At 45.3% G+C, this 20,858-nt stretch overlaps 1 protein-coding gene across 1 annotated transcript; it reads left to right on the forward strand.

Moving 5' to 3' along the window:
* Positions 1–18: 18 nt before the first annotated feature.
* FSAF1 (40S small subunit processome assembly factor 1) lies at positions 19–20,188 on the forward strand. Its single transcript, XM_004310247.4, has 7 exons — positions 19–186; positions 2,308–2,651; positions 16,880–16,936; positions 17,926–18,021; positions 18,139–18,225; positions 18,793–18,845; positions 19,887–20,188. Exons 1-7 carry the CDS (start codon positions 99–101, stop codon positions 20,023–20,025), a joined length of 864 nt encoding a protein of 287 aa, XP_004310295.3. The 5' UTR covers positions 19–98; the 3' UTR covers positions 20,026–20,188.
* The last annotated feature ends 670 nt before the right edge of the window (positions 20,189–20,858 follow it).

Consider the following 20,858-nt stretch of genomic DNA (forward strand, 5'->3'; position numbering starts at 1 on the left):
GCGCGCGTGCGCGGCATATCGGAACCCGGAAGCGGGCGCCGGGCCCCCGGAGTCCCGCGCGCTCTGCGCTGTCCCGCTACGACCCGCCGGGCCCCACGATGGCGCAGGAGCCAGCGCTAGACGCCACCGCTCCTCCCGGTTCTCAGGCCCTTCTGGACGTTCTGCTCCAGAACCTCTACGACTTTGGTGAGTACGGGCCTTCGGAGCCCACGTGGAGAGCGGACTTGAGCAGCCCGGAACTGGGCCGACCTCCGCGACTAAAGGGTCTTGAACGTCGAGCACCTCTCAGCTCGTCCGACCCGGTTCTGACAGTGGGTCCCCCACTCGCTTCTGTCGGAGATCACCCTCACCCGCGACCGGAGTCTGTTGAGCGTTTTTTATGAATTAAACCTCCTAGCTCGTCCTTCGATGGGGACCGGCTTGCGTGTCGGAAGCACCAAGGCTTTCAGACTTACCGGGGAGGTGTTCGCAGGACCTCGGGCTCTCGAAATAGCACCCCTTTCCCCTGAATCGCTTTCCTCCAGGAAGCCCCCTTTCCCCACGCACCCCCCAGACTCGCCTGACCCTCGGGCATTGGTGCCACCTTGTCATGTGGGGATCTCATCCTTCAGTGTGTCCCCTGCCAAGGACTTCGGGGGGCGGTTTCACAGGAAGCTCTTCATGACCTGTCATCCCTAAGTTGGCTGACTTATGTTCTCCTTCTTTTATCTTGACTGGGGAAGAGGAAGATAAAAGAGCTTATCGTTAAAGATTGGCAACTCCTGGCACTTGGGTAGGGAGACCGTTACACACACTCTGAAGAATTTGCCCCAGGGAAGGTGACATCCTTTGTTCCTGCACCAAAGATAATCGTTAGGCATTAGTGCCTTTAAAGGCCAAACGTATTTCTTAACTTTGTAGCGTGATGTTGCTGTTTTATTTTGGAGCCATTGCTCAAAATTCTAACCTCATTACACAGTAAAAATAATAGCTAAAATCGTATTGAGAACTTACCATACACTCCATGCTTTACAGGTATATACTCGTTTAATTTTCACAACAATCCTATGAAATAGATGTTGTCATTAATACCATTATTACAAGACAGATCCCATTATTGTAGAAACAAGCACTAAAGGTTAAAAAACTTGAAGTTCACCCAGTTAGTAATTTTCAGAGCTTGGGTTCCAAGCCCTACACTCTCTGGCTCCAACCCCTGCACTTGTTATCGACTTGAACTGTGGACAGGGCATCTCTGTGCCCTTGGGAATGTCGGAAGACAGAGAAGACTTAGCCTCTGACCTTGAGAAGTCCTAGAGGAAAGGATTATTCTGCAAAATCCTAAATATAGGTCGTGTTAACACAGCCTGGAAATTATGCTTGGAGCTCTGAAGGCATGGGCTGTATCTACTCATTTGTATATGCCTAATGCCAAAGGTTAGTCGACTCTTAATACATATTTACTGAATAAAAGACTGAGAAAATAGACAAACATAAATAGCTAATGTTTGGAGAGCTCTGTAATAGTCATACTGTCGGTGAGTCGTTAGGCCTAGAGTTCTTGTCAGAACCTTCAGGTGACTCGTCAGAGTTTGAGCAGCTGAAACAAAGGGGAGGTGTGGAGATTTAGTTGAAAGTAAAGGCATTCGAATTAAGCCAGTTGTCTTAGGTTCATCTTAATTCATAACCGTGAAAGGAAATAGGAAGACCGCGGTCCCCACCTGTAACCCTAGAAAGTGTTAAAAAGAAACACTGGGGCTTCCCTGTTGGCGCAGCGGTTGAGAGTCCGCCTGCCGACGCAGGGGACACGGGTTTGTGCCCCGGTTTGGGACGATCCCACATGCCGCGGAGCGGCTGGGCCTGTGAGCCATGGCCGCTGAGCCTGTGCGTCCGGAGCCTGTGCTCCGCAACGGGAGAGGCCACAACAGTGAGAGGCCCGCGTACCGCAAAAAAAAAAAAAAGAAACACTGGCTGCAGTTGGCAGATGTACTAACATTTTTATTACAAAGTGTGAGCCAACAGGGACTACCAGTTTCTGGGGTATTGTGATGATGACACGTACAGTCAGGACCAAGGTGAGGACTAAAGTAATTGTGCTAGTAAGAGTCAAAGACGTAAATATAGTTCCCTGGGAAAAGCTGACTGTGCACTTTGGATTCTATAAATTGTGCAAATACGACCCCCTTGGAAGAAAAATAGTTTTTGTCTTTGTGTGTATTTCTGCATGTTTATAGCTGTGGCACCTGTACACGTGCATTCGCGTGATTTGGTATTAGTGATAGCTGAAACACAAAATGTTTATTTTTCCTTTTGTGTTTGAACGAACAGGAGAGACGGAAGATGAAGCAGAGCAGAAAAGGATCAGAAAGAAAAGAGAGAAGAAAAGAGATATGGGTTCCCCAGGGGCCTTGGTTGCAGAGCCGGATCTCCAACCTGGATCTCTTGTCAGAGGCCAGAGGAAGAGCGCTTCCAGCTTCTTCCAGGAACTCCAGGAAGAGCTGCAGGGTGTTCCCGCCGTGACCCCTGGTGGTCTCCCTTCAGGACCTGTAGTCTCTAGTTCTGCAGTAGCCCCCTCTCCCCTGAGGAACGACAGGGAACCAGTAGAAGTGGTGGAATTTCACAGCAGAAGTAGAAAAAGAAAACAGAAGCCCGATCAAGACGAGAACACAAAGGTAATGAGCTGGCCTTCGTGGTGAAAACCCTGATGCTGTCCTGCCACTGTTCTAGGCCCTGGGAACAAAAGGCAAAAACTGCTTTCTCTCAAGGAACTTGCATTCTGATGGAAAGCAGTGTGACTGCTGAGCAGCAATCTCAGGCTGAACTTGTAAGTCTGACTCAGAATTCAGTCTCTGAGAGAGGCATGGCTGCTTATCCAAACTTTCTTCACAAGTTTTTGTCCAATTCATTGCAAAAATCCAGACGTCACATATCTGTTGCTTTCCCCATGTCCTGTACACTTTTGTCTGTCATAAAAAGAAAGAGGATTGTCTTAGTTTCCTGGGGCTGCTGTACAGAAATGTATTCTTGCACAGTTCTGGAGGCCAGAAGTCCAAATCATGTTGTTGGCTGGGCCACGCTCCCTCTGCTGGGGGACGGTCCTTCCTTGCTTCTTCCAGCTTCTGGCGGCTGCAGAGCTCTGGGCTCTTCCTCTGTCTTCACATGGACTTCTTCCTGGTGTCTGAGTCTCAACTCTCCTGCCTTTCTCTTAGAAGGACACCCGTCATTGGATTTAGGGCCACCCTAAATCTAGGATGGATCTTATCGTGAGATCCTTAACTTAATTACACTCCAAAGATGCTTTTTCCAAATAAGGTCACATTTGCAGATTCCCGGGGATTAGTGCATGGACATTTCTTTTTGGAGACCACGATTCAACCCACTACAAAGACAGTTAGGCTTGCGTATTCTTGATGAACATGTGAACACGTGCTAGTGACTGGTGTTTACCACATCTTTTCTAGAATTTAGTTAGTACTTTATGTCAAGCTCACCAGCATCTCTTCCTCAAAGATTATTAATACATTCTGTAACCATATCTACCTTTATTTTAGGATTCTAGGTCAGCTTTCCAATTCTTACAGTATCCAAATACTGGGGCAATGGGAACTGTTACAGGCAGACCAAGAAATGGATTCCTTTGGCCCTTGCAGCCAGAGCCCCCAAGCCGGCCAGCCAGGGAGCTTCCAGAAAGATTGGTATTACCACAGAGTACCGCAGTGAGCCAGACATACTAGTATTTTCTCTGTGTGCCATGATGTGAAGAAGGTTGGAAAGCACTGTTGTGCAATACAATTATGTGTTTGGAGAATTTAACCGACATAAAGCATCTAGGCACCCTCCCTTGTTTCCTCAAAGGTCTCGGTCTTCACTTTCTGCTTAGACTCAACTCGTGTTCATCTTTCTGGAATAGAGAGTTTTCTTTCTTATAGAAAGGACAAAAAAGTTGGCATTGAATGAGTCTGCATCTCCCTATCTCTTAATAATGGAACATGTGTAGCAGGCTGTTATTCTTCTTTCTGCTCCAAAGAATCCCTTTTCATTGTAGTTGGCTTTTCTCAGGAACCTCAACTCGTTTTACATTTTGGACTTCCTCAACTTGATGAAATTTTTAGCTTCCTTGGTGGTTCTCCCCTTTTCTTTCTTTCTTTTTTTTTTTTTTTTTAATTGGAGTATGATTGCTTTACAATGTTGTGTTAGTTTCTGCTGCACAGCCAAGTGAATCAGCCATACGCATACACACATCCCCTGCCTCTTGGACCTCCTCCCCCCAGCCATCCCACCACACTAGGCCATCAGAGAGCACCGGTCTGAGCTCCCAGTGCCTTACAGCAGGTTCCCACTAGCTAGCTATTTTACACATGGTAGTGTATTTATTGTCAAACCTAATCTCTCGATTCGTCCTACCATCTCTTTCCCCCCATATGTCCACATGTCCGTTCTCTACGTCTCCCTTTCTATTCCTGCCCTGCAACTAGGCTCATCTGTACCATTTTTCTAGATTCCACATATATGCATTAATATACGGTATTTGTTTTTCTCTTTCTGACTTAACTTCACTCTGTATGACAGACACTAGGTCCATCCACATCTCTACAAATGACCCAATTTCATTTCTTTTATGGCTGAGTAATATTCCATTGTATACATGTACCACATCTTCTTTATCCATTCATCTCTTGATGGACACTTAGGTTGTTTCCATGTCCTGGCTGTTGTAAATAGTGCTGTAGTGAACATGGGGGTACATGTGTCTTTTTTTTTTTTTTTTGGCGGTACGTGGGCCTCTCACTGTTGTGGCCTCTCCTGTTGCGGAGCACAGGCTCCGGACGTGCAGGCTCATCGGCCATGGCTCACGGGCCCAGCCGCTCCGTGGCATGTGGGATCTTCCCGGACCGGGGCACGAACCCTTGTCCCCCACATCGGCAGGCGGACTCCCAACCACCGCGCCACCAGGGAAGTCCCTACATGTGTCTTTTTGAGTTACGGTTTCTCAGTAGTGGGATCGCTAGGTCATATGCTAGTTCTATTTTTAGTTTCTTAAGGAACCTCCATACTGTTCTCCACAGTGGCTGTATCAATTTACATTCCCAACAGTGCAAGAGGGTTCCCTTTTCTCCACACCCTCTCCAGCATTTGTTGCTTGTATATTTTTTGATGATGGTCATTCTGACCAGTGTGAGGTGATACCTCATTGTAGTTTTGATTTGCATTTCTCTGATAATTAGGGATGTTGAGCATCTTTTCATGTGCCTCTTGACCATCTGTATGTCTTCTTTGCTGAAATGTCTATTTAGATCTTCCACCCATTTTTTGATTGGGTTCTTTGATATTGAGCTGCATGAGCTGTTTGTATATTTTGGAGATTAATCCTTTGTCTGTTGCTTGATTTGCAAATATTTTCTCCCATTCCGTGGGTTGTCTTTTCATCTCGTTTATGGTTTCCTTTGCTGTGCAAAAGCTTTTAAATTTAATTAGGTCCAATTTGCTTATTTTTGTTTTTATTTTCAGTACTCTAGGAGGTGGGTCATAAAAGATCTTGCTGTGATTTATGTCAAAGAGTGTTTTTCCTATGTTTTCCTCTAAGAGTTTCATAATGTCCAGTCTTACATTTAGGTCTTTAATCCATTTTGAGTTTATTTTTGTGTATGGTGTTAGGGAGTGTTCTAATTTCATTCTTTTACATGTAGTTGTCCAGTTTTCCCAGCACCATTTATTGAAGAGGCTGTCTTGTCTCCATTGTATATCCCTTTGTCATAGATTAGGTGACCATAGGTGCGTGGGTTTATCTCTGGGCCTTCTGTCCTGTACCATTGATCTATATTTCTGTTTTTGTGCCAGTACCATATTGTCTTGATTACTGTAGCTTTGTAGTATAGTCTGAAATTGGGGAGCTTGATTTCTCCAGCTCTGTTTTTCTTTCTCAACATTGCTTTGGCTGTGCGGGGTCTTTTGTGTTGCCACACAAATTGTATAATTTTTGTTCTGATTCTGTGAAAAATGCCATTGGTAATTTGACAGGGATTGCATTGAACCTGTAGACTGCTTTGGGTAGTATAGTCATTTTCACAGTCTCAATTCTTCCAATCCAGGGGCATGGTATATCTCTCCATCTATTTGTGTCATCTTTGATTTCTTTCATCATTGTTTTATAGTTTTCTGAGTACAGGTCTTTTGCCTCCTTAGGTAAGTTTATTCTTAGATATTTCATTCTTTTTGTTGTGATGATAAATGGGATTGTTTCCTTAATTTCTCTTTCTCATATTTCGTTGTTAGTGTATAGGAATGCAAGAGATTTCTGTACGTTAATTTTGTATTCTGCTACCTTACGAGATTCATTGATTGTTCTAGTAGTTTTTTGGTGGCATCTTTAGGATTCTCTATGTATAGTATCATGTCATCTGCAAACAGTGACAGTTTTACTTCTTCTTTTCCAATTTGTATTCTTTTTATTTCTTTTTCTTCTCTGATTGCCATGGCTAGGATTTCCAATACCATCTTGAATAATAGGGGCGAGAGTGGACATCCTTGTCTTGTTCCTGATCTTAGAGGAAATGCTTTCAGTTTTTCACCATTGAGAATGATGTTTGCTGTGGGTTTGTCATATATGGCCTTTATTATGTTGAGATAGGTTCCCTCTGTCCCCATTTTCTGGAGAGTTTTTTATCATAAATGGGTGTTGAATTTTTTCAAAAGCTTGTTTTGCATCTATGGAGATGATCATATGGTTTTTATTCTTCAGTTTGTTATATGCTGTATCACGTTGATTGATTTGCGTATATTGAAGAATCCTTCCAGCCCTGGGATAAATCCCACTTGATCATGGTGTATGATCCTTTTAATGTGTTGTTGGATTCTGTTTGCTAGTACTTTGTTGAGGATTCTTGAATCTATGTTCATCAGTGATATTGGTCTGTAATTTTCTTTTTTGTGACATCTTTGCCTGGTTTTGGTATCAGGGTGATGGTGGCCTTGTAGAACGAGTTTGGGAATGTTCCTCCCTCTGCAGTTTTTTGGAAGAGATTGAGAAGCATAGGTGTTAACTCTTCTCTAAATGTTTGATAGAATTCACCTGTGAAACCATCTGGTCCTGACTTTTGTTTGTTGGAAGATTTTTAATTACAGTTTCAATTTCATTACCTGTTCATTGGTCTGTTTATATTTTCTGATTCTTCCTGGTTCAGTCTTGGAAAGTTGTACCTTCCAAGAATTTGTCCATTTCTTCCAGGTTGTCCATTTTATTGGCATAGAGTTGCTTGTAGTAGTCTCTTATGATCCTTTGTAGTTCTGCGGTGTCAGTTGTAATCTCTCCTTTCTCATTTCTAATTTTATTGATGTGAGTCCTCTCCCTTTTTTTTCTTGATGAGTCTGGCTAAAGGTTTATCAATTTTGTTTATCTTCTCAAAGAACCAACTTTTAGTTTCATAGATCTTTGCTATTGTTTTCTTCGTTTCTATTTCATTTATTTCTGCTCTGATCTTTATGATTTCTTTCCTTCTACTAACTTTGGGTTTTCTTTGTTCTTCTTTTTCTAGTTGCTTTAGATGTAAGGTTAGATTGTTTATTTGAGATTTTTCTTGTTTCCTGAGGTGAGCTTGAATTGCTATAAGCTTCCCTCTTAGAACTGCTTTTGCTGCCTCCCATAGATTTTGGATCGTCGTGTTCATTGTCATTTGTTTCTAGGTATTTTTTAATTTCTCCTTCGATTTCTTCTGTTATCTCTTGGTTATTTAGCAGCGCAATGTTTAGCTTCCATGTGTTTGTGTTTTTTACAGTTCTTTTTCCTGTAACTGATTTCTGATCTCGTAGAGTTCGTCGGAAAAGATGGTTGATACGATTTCAGTTTTCTTAAATTTTCCAAGGCTTGATTTATGACCCAAGGTGTGATCTATTCTGGAGAACGTTCGGTGTGCACTTGAGAAGAAAGTGTATTCTTCCGCTTTTGGGTGGAATATCCTATTATAAGTATCAATTAAGTCTGTCTGGTCTCTTGTGTCATTTAAAGCTTGTGTTTCCTTATTTATTTTCTGTCTGGATGATCTGTCTATTGGTGTAAGTGGGGTGTTAAAGTCTCCCCACTATTACTTTGTTACGGTTGATTTCCCCTATTATGGCTGTTAGCATTTGCCTTATGTATTGAGGTGCTCCTATGTTCAGTGCATAAATATATATACTTGTTTTCTTCTTGCATTGATCCCTTGATCATTATGTAGTGTCCTTCCTTATCTCTTGTAACAGTCTTTATTTTAAAGTCTATTTTATCTGATATGAGTATTGCTACTCCAGCTTTCTTGTGATTTCCATTTGCATGGAATTTCTTTTTCCATTCCCTCACTTTCAGTCTGTATGTGTCCCTAAGTCTGAAGTGGGTTTCTTGTAGACAGCATATATGTGGGTCTTGTTTTTGTATCCGTTCAGCCAGTCTGTGTCTTTTGGTTGGAGCATTTAATCCATTTATATTGAAGGTGATTATCGATATGTATGTTCCTATTACCATTTTCTTAATTGATTTGGGTTTGTTTTTGTGGGTCTTTTTCTTCTCTTGTGTTTCCTGCTTAGAGAAGTCCCTTTAGCATTTGTTGTTAAGCCGGTTTGGTGTTGAATTCTCATAGCTTTTGCTCGTTTGTAAAGCTTTTGAGTTCTCTGTGAAATCTGAATGAGATCCTTGCTAGGTAGAGTAGTCTTGGTTGTAGGTTTTTCCCTTTCATCACTGTAAATATATCCTGCCACTCCCTTCTGGCCTGCAGAGTTTCTGCTGTGAAATCAGCTGATAACCTTATGGGGATTCCCTTGTATGTTATTTGTTGCTTTTCGTTGCTGCTGTAATATTTTTTCTTTGAATTTAATTTTTCTTTGTGTGCTTAATATGTGTGTTTCTCCTAGGGTTTATCCTGTATGCAACCCTCTGTGTTTCCTGGACTTGGGTGACTATTTTGTTACCCATGTTAGGGAAGTTTTTGGCTATAATCTCTTCAGATATTTTCTCAGACCCTTTCTCTTCCTCTTCTTCTTCTGGGACCCCTGTAATTCGATTGCTGGTGCATTTAATGTTGTCCACAGGTCTCTGAGACTGTCCTCAGTTCTTTTCATTCTTTTTTCTTTCTTCTGCTCCCTGGCAGTTATTTCCACCATTTCATCTTCCAGGTCACTTATCTGTTCTTCTGCCTCCGTTATTCTGCTATTGATTCCTTCTAGAGTATTTTAAATTTCAGTTATTTTGCTGTTCATCACTGTTTGTTTGCTCTTTAGTTCTTCTGGGTCCTTGTTAAAAGTTTCTTGTATTTTCTCCATTCTGTTTCCGAGATTTTGGATCATCTTTACTATCATTACTCTGTATTCTTTTTCAGATAGGTAGCCTATTTCCTCTTCATTTATTTGGTCTTCGAGGTTCTTACCTTGCGCCTTCACCTGTAACATAGTTTTTGTTGTCTCATTTTTATTTGTGGGTGGGGCTGTGTTCCTGTCTTACTGGTTGTTTCGCCTGAGGCGTCCAGCCCTGGAGTTTGCAGGTAGTTGGGTAGAGCTGGGTCTCGGTGCCGAGATGAGGACCTCCTGTCTCCGGGAGGCTTCACTCCAATTAATATTCCCTGGGGTCTGAGGTTCTCTGTTAGTCCAGCGGTTTGGACTCGGCCCTCCCACCACAGGAACTCAGGCCTGACCCCTAGCCTGGGAACCAAGATCCTGCAAGCAGTGTGGCACGGCAAAAAAAAAGAAAAAAAAAGGAGTGGTACAATAACAAAGCATAAAAAAGAAAATAAAATTAGAAAGCTAAAAAATACATTAGGAAAAATAAAAATAGAATTGAAACAGCTACAACAAGGTAAAACAGAACCACAAGAGAAAAAAGAAAAAACAAAGAGGAAAAACAGAAAGGCCGGGAAGGGCCTTGGCTATGGGGGGGGCAGAGCTTAGGGGGGGAGGGGTGGTGGGAGGTGGACCTTAGGTGGGGGAGGGGTTTAGGGCGGGCCGGAGCCTCAGGCTTCGCACCTGAACTCTGCTGGGGGAGAGGCAGCGTGGCCCTAGGGGGCCTCCGGAGTGTGCAGTTCTGGGGTTTGGAGGTCGGGCCCTCGGTAACGGTGTGTGGGTGGCGCTTAGGCTCAGCATAGCTGGAGGGCGTCTTGGAGTGGGTGTAGAGGCGGGGCCCCGGGTGGGGGGCAGGGGCGGGGCTTGGGCTCTGTGCTGCCGAGGGAGGGCGGGGGATTAGGCCCTGGAGCCCAACAGGCTCCTTGGCGCCCGAGTGGGCAGGGAGAGCGCTGGCCGCGCTCCCTTCCGTTCCTCCGCTCCCCTGAGGGTCTCCCCTGTCAGTGCTGAACCCCTAACCGTGGGTGGGCTCCGTGGAGGCGGGGAGGGGAGAAGGTATGAGAACTCCTTCCCTCCTCCAGCTGCCCCTCAGGGGTGCCGGTCCTGGAGGTCCGGCCTTTACTTCTGCTCCCCCTTCCCCCCCAACTCCCTCAGGACCCGTGAGGCTGGAGGGGGCCTCGGTGGGCAGAGGATCAGGCCCGGGATCTCAGCTGGCTCCCCGGGGCCCAAGTGGGCAGAGGAAGCCTGGCCACGCTCCCTTTTGATCCTCTGCCCACCCAACCGTCCCTCCCCTTTCCCCTCCGGGCGTGGGATCCCTTCCCCTCCCCCAGCTGCCCCTCGAGTCCAGTCCCGCCTCCACTTCTCCTCCCCCTTCACTTCCCCGCATGCCCCACGTTCTGCCCGGTTGCTGGGAGTTCCTCCTGTCCCCTTAGGTGTCCTTGGTCCCCCACCGTTGCCTGGTAGGTGCCCTAGTTGTGCGGAGACACAAACCCCGCGTCCTCCTAGTACGCCATCTTGACCCTTTTCTCCTTTTTAAAGTTTATCTTCTGAAAATGTGAATGTGTTTGGCTAAGGAGACAGTATATGTGAACACAGTAAAAACACATACGCCCATAAAAAGACTTTAGAATGTTGACATTGCAACATATAAATAACTGCAAATTAATATAGAGCTAGTTGTTATGGCATATCCTGGGTATAGGGCATGTCAGGCAAAGGATAGACCATTGGAGTAATTAAGACACATAGTGCTCTGCTAAGAGTTTGTGCAACATGGGAACAGGTACATGTGGCCCCTGCTCTCTGAAGACTTACAAGTCACCGTAGGACAGTGCAGACATGGGGTCCGCAAAAATACGTGATCAAATAATGACAGCCTCCATCTTTGAAGTTTTCTTTTTATTTCTGTTTTCCTTTTATTTCTCCATTTATGTGGCTCCCCCCACTAGTCGAGTCTCCATGTGAGTTCCTGTTGCCCTCTGTTGTCTGAAGTATTCTCGAGAACACAAGAGGTGCTGGCAAGTAAATGACCTTCTTTTCCCAGAATTTAGGCTTGTGCAATAAACAATGATTAAACTACATAGTGTGTTGAAACAGGTTTTCGTAGGTGTGATATGACGATTTATAATAAGAAATATTAAATATTTGTCCCTGTTTCTGGCACAGAGCTCCTAAAACCCTTGGAATTTCTTAAGCGATGAGAACAGTAAAGGTGTCTTTTGTTGTGTTAGTGAAATGACTTGGAAAGCGTCCTTGAATGGGGACTGGTTGCCAGGAGAACCAACCTTGTGATTAGAGAACCTATGCCCTGACTTCTGGGGAGGGCAAAGGGGCTAGTTGCCAGTGGCCAACGATTTACTCAATTATGCCTATGTGATGAAACCTCTGAGACTCCAGAAGGACGGGGTTCGGTTTAGAGAGCTTCCAGGTTGGGAGAGTGGAACCTGGAGAGGGTGTGGAAGTTCCTCGCCCTTTCCACGAGCCTTGCCCTCTGCATCTCCTCCATCTGGTTGTCCCTGAGTTATGTCCTTTTAGAATAAGCTGGTGATCTAGGAGGTAAACGGGTTTCTTGAGTTCTATGATCCACTCTAGCAAATTAGTTGAACCCAAGGAGGGGGTCATGAGAACTTCCAGTCTGTAGGCGGTCTGTTAGAAGTACTACAGGTAACAACCTGGGCTTGCATTTGGCCTCTGAAGTGGGGACGGTATTGTAGGACTGAGACCCTTCACCTGCGGAACCTGTGCCGTCTCTGGTAGATAGTGTCAGAGTAGCACTGAACTGTAGGACACCTGACTGTGTGGGACCGTTGCTCCCATGTGTGGGAAACCCTTCCCCCTGCATCGGAGTTGTTGACCAGAACCCCTTTTAATGGAGTTATCTGGGAACTTGGTCACCATTTGTTTAATATTTTACCCATTCCAGATAGCTGACCTACAAGTGAACTTCCTGATCATGTCCCATTTGTAAAGCTCTATAGATGTAGTCTGCCCAGAAATCTTATTCATTCATTTATTCCACAAATAATTGGGTGCTTACTCCTTGCCAGGCCTAGGAGATCCCACAGTAAACAAGGTACAGCCCTCTTCTCTCATGGAGTGTATGGTTTACTGGTGGGTTGGGCAAACCCTGGATAAATTAATATCAATAATATACTTAAAAAGAGCTATAAACCCTCTGAAGGAAAGATACAGGGTCCTGAGAGTAACAGGCAGAACTTCCTTTAGAGCCAGTGGTCAGAGGTGTCCGAGGAGGTGACTTGAGGCTGATGCTCTGTTGCAGGGTGCTGGGGAAGGAGGGAGCAGAGTAATGCAGGGGAGGGAAGCTGCCTTGCAAATGCCCTGAGCTGTAGAGAGGCCTGCGGGGTTCCAGGAGCCAGAAGACAAGGGGGAGGGGGACGGAGGGGGGAAGGTGTGGGCTGTTGGAGAGACAGGCTGAGGCCAGCCCGCACCAGGCCTCGGAGACATGGGGCCTTTGGAGTTAGTTTAAAGCACATGGAAAGCCACCAAAGGATTTAAGCAAGGGCATGAAGTGATCCGATTTATATTTTAAAAAGATGGCTCTGGCCCCTGCGTGGTAAATGGATCATAGGTGAGCAGTAGCCAGAGGCATGAGGGGACCGAGTGAGGATTACTGCAGGGGTCCAGGTTCAAAATGGGGTGGCCTGGACTTGTGATTTGAGGATTGAGTGGATGAACTCACTCTTTAATGAGTGCAAGGCTGCCTATAAGGAAGAAAATTCCTGTGCTCTTAAGAAATGAAAGGGTCAAGTGTAGCTTAAAATGATCCAAGTATTGTCTGGCCTTCAGAGGTGTGTCTGATCAATGTGATTTTTCCACCCCTAACACTGGTCCATCTCATGAACCTTATGGCCTCCACAGAAAAGAGACAAGAAAGATATAGTAGAAATAATAGAACAGTGTACTGTAGGTCAGAAGGGACGCCTGGATCCTGTGGCCTGGACTGAGGTACGCATACACTGCTTCTGAACATGTAAGGAATTGCTGAGTAAAGATTTACCAGTATTTCCTGAGTGCTTACTGTGTACTAACCGTGATTATTTACATTCATTAACTCGTTCGGTATCTCATTAGGTCTTCACAGCGTGACCTGTCTTCATTTCGCAGAAGAGGTTGACGCCTAGAGAGGTTGAGCTCTTTGCCTGCATTTAAGCAGGTACCCCACCATCCCATATCTGCAGTTCCAAAACCCCAGAGCTTTGGAAAGCACAAGCTAGGTTGTTTTTTTAAGTTTGGTGCAAATTTATTTGGCAGTAAAACCCGACCTGAACTGAAGTGAGGCTTAAGAGTTATTTCTGTTGGTTCCATGGGGCGTGAATATTCATGGGCATTGCTGCAGAAACGTGAATGCGCTTAATTACGGGTTGCTGTCTTGGACAGTATTCAGTATATTCACAGCATCACCATCTGAATTGTCTCAGGGTTCCAGATGAAGGATTGTGGATGTGAAATAAGTGCTAGAGCTCAGGTTCAGACCCCAGACTTTCTGGCTTAAAAGCTGTGTGCCCAGCTACTACACAAGCAAGAGGGAATGTAGGTTAGTTACGCTGTTTGTTTCTTGAGGAACACAAGTGTACTGCACCAGAAGCGTCACTAGACATAAAGACATTCTGTCAAGTTATTGCCCCAGGTTCTTGTTTTTTTTTTTAATGTTTATTTTATATTATTTATTTATTTATTTTTGGCCACGCCCCATGGCACATGGGATCTTAGTTCCCCGACCAGGGATCCAGCCTGCGCCCTCTGCGTTGGAAGCATGGAGTGTTAACCACTGGACTGTCAGGGAAGTCCCTGCCCCGGGTTCTTACTGCCCTCATAATCTCTGCCGTACCCCAGGGCTGCCCTGAAGTCCATCACCCTTTAGCTGTACCATGTCCCCTAGTGTTTAGTATATCGAGTGTCAGATAGGTATTAAGAAGAAAGTAATCTAATTGAAATAATTTACGCTCAAGAAGATATGAAAAAATTTCTCAATATTCCCAGAACTGCTGGCATAATTAAAAAGAGAGTGTTTATTTACCCAACTCTTCTCTAATTGGACAAAGTTTGGACAGGGTAACTAATAGAAGAAAAATCTTACCAGTGCAGGAGAAAATACTTTTGGTCAGCAAGTCAGCCCATGAGAAAGTTCACTGAGTCTGGTACTCAGTCTGAGTCTGCTTCTTATAGCTTGCTTTCTTCTTCACTACCTGACAGACAAGTTCTCACAATCTCCAAACGTTTCTCTCTCTCGTGTATGGGACAGTGAGGCTTTATCAGTCAAGATAGGTGAGACAGTGGTTCCGTAACAAGTAGTCCCTACATCTCAGTGGTTTAAAGGCAAAAGTTCATCTTGTTCTCATGTTACGTGTTCATCAGGATTGTCAGGGCAGACGGCTATGATCCATGCCGTCCTGTTCTAGGGGCCCAGGGTGATAGGGGCTCCACCATTTGGTGGAGAAGGGGAGTTGATGAAGCCTTTTGTTTTTTAATTTATTTTTTATTTTTTGGCTGTGCTGGGTCTTTGTTGATGCGCGCGGGCTTTCTGTAGTTGTGGCGAGCGGGGGCTACTCTTTGTTGCGGTGCATGGGCTTCTCAGTGCAGTGGTTTCTCTTGTTGTGGAGCACGGGCTCTAGGGCATGTGGGCTTCAGTAGTTGTGGCTCACGGGCTCAGTAGTTGTGGCTCACGGGCTTAGTTGCTCCACAGCATGTGGGATCTTCCCAGACCAGGGCTCGAACCCGTGTCCCCTGCACTGGCAGGCGGATTCTTAACCACTGCACCACCAGGGAAGTCCCGATGAAGGCTCTTAGAGGTTTCATGTGGAAGGGGCATGCTTCCGTCTGCTCACACTTTGGCCAAAACAAGTCAGGTAGCCATGCCTAACTTCAGGTAGGCAGCAAAGCCCAGTTCTCCTGTGAGCCTAGAAGTGGAGGAGGACCCAGTATTATCTGTAGGCACTAGTGCCCCCTACCACAGTAAGGGTAGGGGAAAGAAGACAGGGGAGACCACTGATTATTTCTAAATGCAGGTGCTGCATTGTGAGTACTGTACTAAAGTGGTTTCAAAGCTAAAAGTAGAAATTAAAGTTAAGGTAGTGGTGGGGATCATGCTAATAGACTCAGCATCATGATAATTATCCAAGAATTTTTTTCTGTAAAGAAGGATCTGTTGCCGAACCAGGTCCATTTGCCCGACGTGCAGCAAGCCAGACGCGTAGATGCTGAGGTTTACAGTTTATTCAGGAGGCAGCCAAGTGAGGAGATGGGAGAACAAGTCTGAGATCCGCCTCCCAACAGCGAGGGGGCTGGGGTCTTTATGGGATAAGCATGGTGGTCTTAGGAGTGGGGAAGGGTGATCGGAGGAAGGGGAAAAGGTGAGGTAATCGGTGTTCTGTGCAGGCGTATCTGGGTCACAGGCGTCTGTGTTCAGAATGGAGGTGCTCAGCGTGATCGGAGCTTTCTGGCCTCTGACCTCAAAAGGCCCTTCCTCGGACACCTGCGCAGGCCCATTTTAGGGCTGATGACCTGGCCATCCTTAGCCAGCTCGCCCTGGCAGGAGCTGACTCCAAATTCCTGCAAAACAACTAGGCTACGAGAAGCTGGGTAGGTATGCAGTTAAAGAGAGGGGAAAGGAAAGAACAAAATAACTAAAGCGAGCTTAACCAGTGAAGGCAGGTTACAAGCAGAAGGGTTTTAACAAGCCATTCCCCTGTCTATTGCTCTCCGCACAGACCCTGCTCCTCCGAGCCAGAGGCCAGGACTGCTTTTCTAGATGCTGCATGGCTGGGATGGCCTGAGGTTGAGTAGAGACCGCTGTCCTTGGCCAGATTTGACAATAGTTTCCTTGAGTCTCAAACTTCTGGTCAATTCTATGGATTGGTAACCACAGCCAGGGGATATATTGATGCAAAGAGTCACATATTTTGATGGCATTTCCAGTATCATTATTTTCTGTGGGGAATTATAAACCCAGTCTCCATCATTTCTAGAAATCTGATGTTCCTGAAAGAAAATTTCAACTCAAGAGAGTTTAAGAGAGTTAGCCATTATTCCAATGGCTGGATAGGAGGGAAGAAAAGAGGGAATTCTTTCTCCCTCCCTCCCTCCCTCCCTCCCTCCCTCCCTCCCTCCCTTCCCCTCCCAGCTTGTGGGATTTTAGTTCCCCGACCAGGGATTGAACCCCGGGCCATGGCAGAGAAAGCGCTAAGTCCTAACCACTGGACCGCGAGGGAATTCCTGAGAATTATTTAAATATGACCTTTTTACCCTCTAAAATTCTGCTGAGTTATCCTTTTCTAAACCCCCCACCATACAGAGTTTCCCACATTTGGTGTGTGAGATACAGACATTGGTCTCTCTCTTACTCTCTTTTCTTTTTTAGTTTCTCGTCAGTCTTTTCTTAAACTTTGAAACCTTACATTTATTTTCTCCATTTGTCTTCCATTAGCTGTTAATCAGGCTTCTGTGCAACAAGCAGGTACTATTGTTTGCTATTTAGGCATCTGGGCCAGTTCCAAGGCTTTTAAAAACATGAGTATGCTCTTGGTGTGATGGATGCTGTAAGGAACAGATGACCTTAATAAGAATGTTTTCTTTTCCTTTTCAGACCAAAACTAGTATCCTCGAGAAAGATGTGGATGTGCAAGAATTTAACTTAGAAAAGGTACGTGCTTTGAAATTCTTAATTTTTTCAGCTTTGTAACAAAAATGCATATGTTTACATGTTGTCCAATGGTTGGGGAAATGGCGAAGCACATCACACTACATTTGCTTGATTCAACATTGTGCAGTCGTTTAAAACATGTCGGCTTTGTGACTACAGTGTCAATGATACAATGGTAAGTAGGAAAAGCAAGGATGTGTGTGTTCTGTGGTTGTGACTAGGCTTTAAAAATGTGTGGGAGAGACTTCCCTGGTGGTCCAGTGGTTAAGACTCCACCCTCCCAATGCAGGGGGCCCGGGTTCGATCCCTGGTCGGGGAACTAGATCCCACATGCATTTCACAACTAAGAGTCCATGTGCTGCAATGAAGGTCCCACGTGCCGCAATGAAGGTCCCACGTGCCGCAACTAAGACCTGGCGCAGCCAAAATAATACATAAATAAATAAATAATAGTAATAAAAATTTAAAAATAATGTGTGAGAAAAAAGACAGGAAGTAATCCAGCTGCCGAGAATGGGTATTGGTGACGTTTTCTCTTCTACAATATGTTTTTAAAGAAAGAACATGGACCTGTGTTTGAAGCTGCTGTGATAAAGGGTTTCCACGTGTGAGTAGATGTATTTGGGAAGGTACTTTTAGTTGTTGCCTTTATGGGTAGTATTGTTTTAGGGCACATCCTAAAGTACAGCAGAGCTCTGCGGGTCACCCTCGTTTTGTCACTAATTTGTGTGGAGATAAGTCTTTGCTTCGACTGCCTGCATTCAGTGTGGGAGAACGGCGTGGGGAGGCTATGGACCTTTGTGAGAGACTCCACAAGGCTGCTTAAACCACACCGTGACAGCACTCTTGCGAGGTGTAGCCCCTGCAGGTCCTCCATAAAGTGCTGGGCATGTGGCCCATCGTGTCTGGCAGGCAGCACTCCTAGGCCTGTGTTTCCTCTGTGGAGTTTCTGGAAGGCACTTGGGCCTGACTGTGCTTTGTGTCTGCAGGCTCGTTTGGAAGTACACCGGTTTGGGATCACAGGTTATGGAAAAGGAAAGGAGAGAGTCCTGGAGCAGGGACGCGCCATTATGCTGGGCGCTAAGGTGAGGGCTGCTTCTGCCTCCCACCCGCAGACGGGGTGCAGCAAAGGGGGGCGCCCCGGGCAGGGCGGGGGCAAAGGCCAAGTCAGAAATGATGCTTGGTGTCCTTTCTCATTTCAGCCTCCCAAAAATAGTTATGTGAATTACAAGGTTTTGCAGGAGCAAATCAAAGAAGAAAAGTCTGCAAAGGAAAAAGTAAAGAGAACGGTAGGTGTGATAGCCTTTTCTTAAACTAGAACAGAAAGGTGGTTGCAATTTGCTGGACCCCGCTGCTTGGAAAGCAGTCTAGACAGCAACAAATCTAGAGTTAGATGACTGTTCTTACCCTCTCTTCAAGTCAGCTACATTTTGTGATACCAGCCACATAATCTGACTTATTTACCTGAAAGGTTTGCTTTGAAATAGCAAACTCCTGTTCAGGTACTGGGAGCTACTTTGACCTTTTCCCTATATGCAGTCTTTTTTTTTTTTTTTTTTTTGCCTTTTACATTGTATAGAACACACGGGCTTCTGAAAAACCACAAGGGGAATAGATGTTACGCTCCCTCCCTTTCGCCTAAAATGGAAGATTTGACATTTCTCCTGTCTGTTTTCTCTGAATGGCCTTTCACAGTCTTGAAAGGGTTTTAGGATGAAACTTTGTATAATTAACATGCCTACTTGAAAAAAATATTAAAAATAAATGATATCTCTGTGGCTTTTGGTCACAAACCTCTTGCCTTTTTTTTGAATCTCCATTACTGATACATATGTTTTCTTTAATTGTGAAATCAGGCCCAGGACACAGATATTTTCAAGAAAAAGAAGAGGAAAGGACAGGAAGACAGGTGAGTGATACCATCAGGTACTCGGGTGGAATGATTTGGATAAATCCATTGGTTAGTTCTGAACATGATACCTTGAATTGATGTGGTGTTTCTAGCCTGATACAGTGGTGCACTGTCTCTCCTGATCCTAAGTCAGCCCTTGAGGGGGGAGACAGGATTCAGTAAATTGTCCAAGATCAGACAACTCCCTCAGGATTGAACTAGGAACCTTCTCCAGTCTCCCATTTTCAAAGACCAGACATGTGCCGTGACTAGTGGAAAAGCTGAGGCTGACGTTTCCAGCAAGACCTCTGTCCCCTCCTAAGAGAGCCTGTGCTGCCTGCACTTGCATGGCCACATGAGGCAGAGCGCCGTGGTTTGGGTAATGGGGCATTGATTTTGGGCCTTTCTGCTTGCTGCTTAGCTTTTGCTCAAGTACCTTTTTCTCTCTCCTCAAATTACTGTTTCGAAATCCACTTTTGTCTTGAGCTTTTTCTTGGACCCCTAGCGAGCTTGCACATGCTGGAAGGTGGTCATCTCTTCTGGCTGTGTGGTCTGTCAAGGGCCCACTGTGCGCCGGCACATAGGTGTCTAGGTGTTGGGCGCACAGCCATGATCACACTGAGAGTCCCCGCCCTGGAGGAGCTTATATTTTAGGGAGAGAAACACAGCAAAACATCTAAACAGATAAGTAAGGGCATGTCAGGTCCTGGCAGGTTTTGTGAGGAGGTTGAAATAGTGCATCGTGAGAGAACGTCACTGAGGGTGGGCTGGTGTGTCATTCTAAGGAGGCCGCATCTGAGTCGAGAACTGACTGGGGAAGATCCGGAAAGATCTGGTAGCTGAATATTCAACGTGGAAGAAACCAGTGCAAAGGCCCTAGGGCAGGAGGCAGTTGGCATGTTCAGGGATGCAGGAAGCTAGTGGTGCTGCAGTGGGGTGGGGGCCTTGCATGGGAGGGGCCAGGAGGTTGCAGGGCCAGACCTCGGTGGCCTGGTTGGTGGTGCTGAAATCCTTTTGTATAAGCTTAACTATAGTACCTTCCTCTCACTTTAAATGTAGGAAATCCAAAAAGAAGAAATCGGCTCCCAGTATTTTGTCAAGTGGACGGATTGGACAGGTTGGAAAATTCAAAAATGGGACACTGATTCTGAGCCAAGTTGATATCAAAAAAATAAATTCTTCCAGAGTGGCTAAATGAAGTACTTTATAAAATAAAGAGAGAAATGGGAAAGTGCCAGTGTACTGAAACTGGACCCCTACACGACTTCCAGATTATTCTTATTTATTTCATATTTCATAGACTGCTCTTTTATTTTAGGGAACAGAATCAAATTGAAATAATAAAATTTCTATCTGCTGAAGTGTCTGATTTTTTTTTTTTTTTTTTTTTGGTGATAACCATGTTGGGCCACAACTGTAATGTGAATCTGAAGTAAAACTGAAACCGTGTAACTCAGACTGGGACTTGAACCCACAGGCTTCCAGCTGAGGTCACACACCTGGTCTCAGGACTTCATGAAGCTCAGGGTCTTGGTGTCTCATCGCAGAAAGAATTCAGCGAGAGACAAAGTGATAGATAGGTAAGAAGTGGATTTATTTAGAGAGACACACACTCCACCCACAGAGCATTGGCCATCTCAGAAGGCGAGAGTGGCACCAGGGTCTGGGGTTGTCCGTTTTTATAGGGGTGGGTCATTTCACAGGCTAATGAGTGGTAGGAGTATTCCAGCTGTTTGGGGGAAGGGGCGGGGATTTCCAGGAACTGGGCCGCCGCCCTCTTTTTGACCCTTGTGGTCGCTCTTGGAACTGTCATGGCGCCTGTGGGTGTGTCATTTAGCTTGCTGATGTGTTACAGTGAGCGTATACTGAGGCTCAAGGTCTAGTGGAAGTCGACTCGTCCGCCATCTTGGACCCATTTGGTTCTAATCAGTTTATATCGTGTCCTCGGGCTATGTCATTCTTTTAAAGGTTGTGCCCTGCCCCATTCCCTCCTGTTTCAAAACTATTGAGAAGAATGTTTTAATATTCTCC

This window comes from Tursiops truncatus, chromosome 16, assembly GCF_011762595.2.
Source record: "Tursiops truncatus isolate mTurTru1 chromosome 16, mTurTru1.mat.Y, whole genome shotgun sequence".
In the NCBI taxonomy this organism is placed as follows: domain Eukaryota; kingdom Metazoa; phylum Chordata; class Mammalia; order Artiodactyla; family Delphinidae; genus Tursiops; species Tursiops truncatus.

Bases quoted from the DNA above. Each gene is read 5' to 3' on its own strand.
- FSAF1 (XM_004310247.4), top strand. From the start codon at position 99: ATGGCGCAGGAGCCAGCGCTAGACGCCACCGCTCCTCCCGGTTCTCAG. The intron at 187-2,307 runs GTGAGTACGGGC...TTGAACGAACAG, and splicing joins CCAGAACCTCTACGACTTTG to GAGAGACGGAAGATGAAGCA. The intron at 18,022-18,138 runs GTGAGGGCTGCT...TTCTCATTTCAG, and splicing joins CCATTATGCTGGGCGCTAAG to CCTCCCAAAAATAGTTATGT.